Source organism: Halyomorpha halys, unplaced genomic scaffold (assembly GCF_000696795.3).
Source record: "Halyomorpha halys isolate HHAL.00 unplaced genomic scaffold, Hhal_1.1 Scaffold529.1, whole genome shotgun sequence".
Classification (NCBI taxonomy): Eukaryota; Metazoa; Arthropoda; class Insecta; order Hemiptera; family Pentatomidae; genus Halyomorpha; species Halyomorpha halys.
The window spans coordinates 118,158-123,095 of record NW_027116277.1 but is presented as its reverse complement, the minus strand read 5'-3'; the positions used below and the strand labels follow the sequence as shown (position 1 = coordinate 123,095).

General features: G+C 28.2%; 1 protein-coding gene across 1 annotated transcript in view; it reads right to left on the bottom strand.

Annotated features, from left to right (window-relative positions):
• The window catches only part of Syx16 (syntaxin 16), a 26,653-nt gene that overhangs the window by 13,630 nt on the left and 8,085 nt on the right, over positions 1-4,938 (bottom strand). Inside the window, exons 2-3 of the mRNA XM_014425691.3 lie at positions 3,758-3,862; positions 1,249-1,374 (exon numbers count right to left, since the gene is read on the bottom strand). Of these exons, the coding sequence (XP_014281177.1) occupies positions 1,249-1,374; positions 3,758-3,862 (231 nt within the window). The remainder of the gene's footprint in view (positions 1-1,248; positions 1,375-3,757; positions 3,863-4,938) is intronic.

Here is a 4,938-nt window from a genome sequence, read left to right as displayed (position 1 = left end):
TATATACCACCAATTTTATTTCTTTTTGATGTTTTTAAAGCATTCGACATAGTTAACCATAAGATTCTTCTCAATAAACTTCAAAACATTTCCATGTCAAAAACTGTTCTAAAGTGGTTCCTCTCATTCCTGTCCCATCGTTCCCAAACAGTCATCATTCCGAATAAACCGCAAAGAAAAAAGGGAATTAATATCTGACTACAAATATTTTTTATTGGATAGAAAAATATCGCATGTATATATATATCATATAAACTAAAATCTGATTTTTAGTAGAGACACTTTTAAACATGGAATTTTCCGGGTATTCCTTTATCGTAACAAGAAATTTGTTTAATTTCAAATTGCTAATATTAAGAAATATCAGCTTTGACATCATGAATGAAAAAAAAAATAGAAATACAATTAGAATAGGCTTCTTGAAATTCATATCATACATGGATGAAATGGCAACAATTTGTGGAAGGGGAACTAATAGGGCGTTCTTGGAGAAAAGAAATCTACTTTCTTTATGCAAACACAAAGTTGATGCTTCCAAATCAACAAAAGCTTTTACACCGGCATTGAACTCCTCAATTAACTAAGCCTTCTCCTTTAATTATTATTATTACCATCCAATCAATTAGAAATTGAACCAATCCATTGTTTGATTCCAAATTAAACAGTTTCATAGAAATAAGTAAGAAATTGGATTGGGAAAAAGAGAGGAAGTCCAATTTTAAATATTAAAAGAGTTATTTATCAATATGAATTAAGGTTATTAGATTACTTTTAAGTATTTAAAGCTTCACAAATAATATACATTTTTTTATTAAAAAACTCACAGTTAGTTGTAAAAAATCAATTGCAAATTGTCTAAATTTATGAAATACAGTGATTTCAATATTATTAATAACAAACAAGTTATAATATTACTCTAAAACTGTTCTTACCAGCCCTATCATTGAATTTAGTCTAATACTATAATTTCAACTGCTAAATTTAGATTTAATGGGTAGAATTAACTTCTTAAAAATAAATACTAAATTATGCCACAGAATTTTAAATATTTCATAGAATTTTTAACCAAATCAAAGTATGAATTGGATGGTTGCCCTTTAGAAGTAGTATCAACCATTAAAATATTTATACTTGGACCTGATTCACTGTGAACAAATAGAAAATTTTGTTTTTATTAAACAAAAAAAATAAACAAAACAAAAAAAAACTAAGAAACAAAGCAATATGAATATCATACATTGAACGTACTCGCATGATGTCTTCTGTTAATGACTTAATTTCCTGCTCATCTCTGTCATTATCATCAAAAGCAGGCCGAGATATAAGATTAGCATAAAGATCTTTCAAGGTGGCAAGCTTTGACTTCAGTCTCATCTGTCAATTAAATAAATAAAACATTACCACATGGTATTACATATTAAACAAAAAGCAAGTAATGTACTTATCTTAAGAGATGGTTGAAGAGTGTGGTCAGGAATGAAAAATATGTAAAATTATTTTAATGGTATGGATAGTTGATCACAGATTAATATAATGAAAATATGTTAAGGAGAGAACACTAATAAGTAAAACTTATTTATTTATTTTTTTTAATAACAATATTTTGAAAAAAAAATTAAGAACAGTGTAAAAAGAAAATATAAAGATAGAAATATATGAAGATAACTAATAATATAAGAAGAAGAAGAAGAAGTAATTTAAGAAGTTAAAAACAGTAAAAAAAGATAAATAAATAAATATGAAAAAAAAAAGAATTATGAAAAGTCAAACTAGTACATATATGTGAATAGTGAAAAATTAAAATTAACATCATTAGAAATATGATGAAGTAAACAATGCAAAATATAAAAAGAAAAATACATAAACAAAAATAATGAAACTAAAGAAGTAAAATAAAAAGTTAAGCAGTGGAACCTTAGTATAATACAACATAACTTGAGGGTTCTTTAAAAGATATATTGAGTGAATCGTTACATAGATATTTGGAGAGCTGAAAATTTGTTATAAAGGTCAGGACTAATTTTTTGATTTACACTTTTGACACACTTATTTAGATATACATAACTAGTTGTAAGGAATTTAACATTGTTAAAAATGGTATGAGAAACAAAAGACATATTATAATTGAAGTATGTACTTAGTACGTATGCAGCCTTATCTTCCAATATTAGAAAAGTAATGTTACTAATTAACCATTGTAAATCACTACACATTAGTTACACATTGAAATTACAAATAAAAACATTTATATAAATTTAATTAATATGTACTAATCCTGTAACTCTTAAAGGTCAGGTCACACATGACCATATCGAGCAAGCACCACCACACATATGCCCATGTTGGCCATCACACGGAATAGGAATAGCCTAGTTCAAATTTGGAACTGCCTCAACATAACTGCACTAGGCTCACACCTCGCCGATACAGTGCCCAATTAATATGGTTTGAATTTCAACAGCATCAGGATGAAGATTAAGATTGAATTAGAAAAACTCATCAAGGAAATTCAAAAATATCTGGTCTCAGATAACCAGTCAAACAAAAAATATAGTAAACTCTAAATAATTTGAAACTCAAGGGACTAGAGAAAAAGTTCAAATTACTAAGAGTTAAAAATAATAAGTGTTCAAGTAATATAGAAGTGGGAAGGAAAAAATTCAAATTAAAAGAAGGTTTGATTAAAAGTATGTAGATATAAAACATGATTTTTGTATTTAAAAATAAAAAATAATATAAAGATATTGTGGTGTTATTTTTATGTTATATTGTTTTTCTGCATATATAAACTTAAATATTAATAGGTTTTTCTTTCTTTTTTTTTTACAAAGAAAAAAGGGAATTAATATCTGACTACAAATATTTTTTATTGGATAGAAAAATATCGCAAGAAAATCATTTAATCATATTAACTTAGGAATATAGACAAGAATGAAACAAACAAAAATTCATGTTCCAGGCTTTATCCTATTCAAAAAACTACAAATTTGTTACTTTTTATTATTACAGGAAATGCTCGAAATATAAATGTAGAACATATTACCTTTACAAGAAAACACTTTCTTATATTTATAAACTAATTTATACATATCAAAATTCAAACTTTTGAGTGTGTGACTTCCAACTGGCACTGTCTAGTGAATAGTTGATGGTTAAATCCTCTTGAGAAAAATCATCAGCTATAATATAGCTCATGAGAAAAATCATCAGCTATAATATAGCTCATGAGAAAAATCATCAGCTAAAATATACTGTACTGTTCTTTCATAATAAATTCCAGACTTTAGATAGAAAACAGTGAAACTTATTTGTACACTTAATACTTATTATAATACCTAATTGTAAATCTTTAAAGTACTAAAACTGTAATTTGTTGTTTGTTTATTGGTGCGACAGACCGTAGAGGTCCAAGGCCTCACACAATGTACTTAAGAAATACATCGCGCGTTTTTTGACGTGGTTTTCATAGAGTTGGTCCGTCACTCCCACGCCTAGTTTTGTGAGTGCCACCCATTGGCTGAAGGGCCTTACAAATGCCCATGGGAGGTTGTGAGTGAGTATTGTATAGTTATAAGCTTGAAAAAATCCCGGATAGGGCTAGAGACTCGAACTCACAATCTATGGGTTGACAGACAGGCGCGTTACCATGCTGCTACCGTCACCCCCGGTGTAAATACTGTAATTACTTACACAAAATAATTCAAGAGCCATTTTTACACCAATAAATAAATTTAATACAATATATTAAAAATATTACCAAGGTAAACTGAGACTCTTCCACCATAGATGCCCAACTTGGAGGTACTTTACCAAGCTCAATGTCATCTTCCATAGGAACAAGAGCTAACCTATCGCTCAAAACCTAAAATCAAATATATAATTAAAAGATCTAAAAAAAAACAATAATAAATTTTAAATACATGTTCATAAAATACAGTAATGTTTATATTATTTTGTTTAGATAACTACATTATTATAAAAATATATTTTATACAAACCATTACTAATTTAGAATTTATTCATAAAAATTATCACCCAGTCATGATAGGAAAGAAATCATAATTTTTATAATTATACAAAGAAATGATTACTTTGACAACTATCTAATAAAAATGTCTATTAATAAGTCATAAGAAGATAACTCAACATATAGAGCAAAAATCAAGTTTAGCTAGAATCTTTCTACAATCAAGTTTTCACAGAAATAGGATACGTATCTCTCTTCTTAAGATCTTCTCCCTCATTCATACGGTAAGGTAATTAATCATTAAGTAATCTATCATTACTGCCGTTTATGCCATTCTATCCTCTATTCAAGTAAACCCCTCCTTCCTATTGTTCAGTTAATGTTCATGAAGAATATTAATTATATACCACCAATTTTATTTCTTTTTGATGTTTTTAAAGCATTCGACATAGTTAACCATAAGATTCTTCTCAATAAACTTCAAAACATTTCCATGTCAAAAACTGTTCTAAAGTGGTTCCTCTCATTCCTGTCCCATCGTTCCCAAACAGTCATCATTCCGAATAAACCGCTTTCCTCTTCCCTTCTTCTGACCCGAGGTGTTTCTCAGGTTTCAGGATTCACCACGCACGATACCACTTATATGCAGACAATCTCCAAATCTATCTATCTTTCCATCCCTCCGAGATGCTTAAGGCCATCCAAAAGATACAAGAAGATATTGATAGCATTAACACATGGGTGTTTAACAATGATTTGAACCTGAATTTTGGGGAAAATTCAAAAATATTGTTCATGATAAATGGAAAAAATGTCAAAAATCATTTTATAAAAAAATACAGCATATAGCAGGGCATTCAAAAAGTCCTGTCGTTTTTCGTTGTTTATTTTGATTCTAGAGTGTTTGCTAATTAATTCCGTTCAATACAACTTTTATCCATGTAAACACAAATGTTTATACTTTATGAATA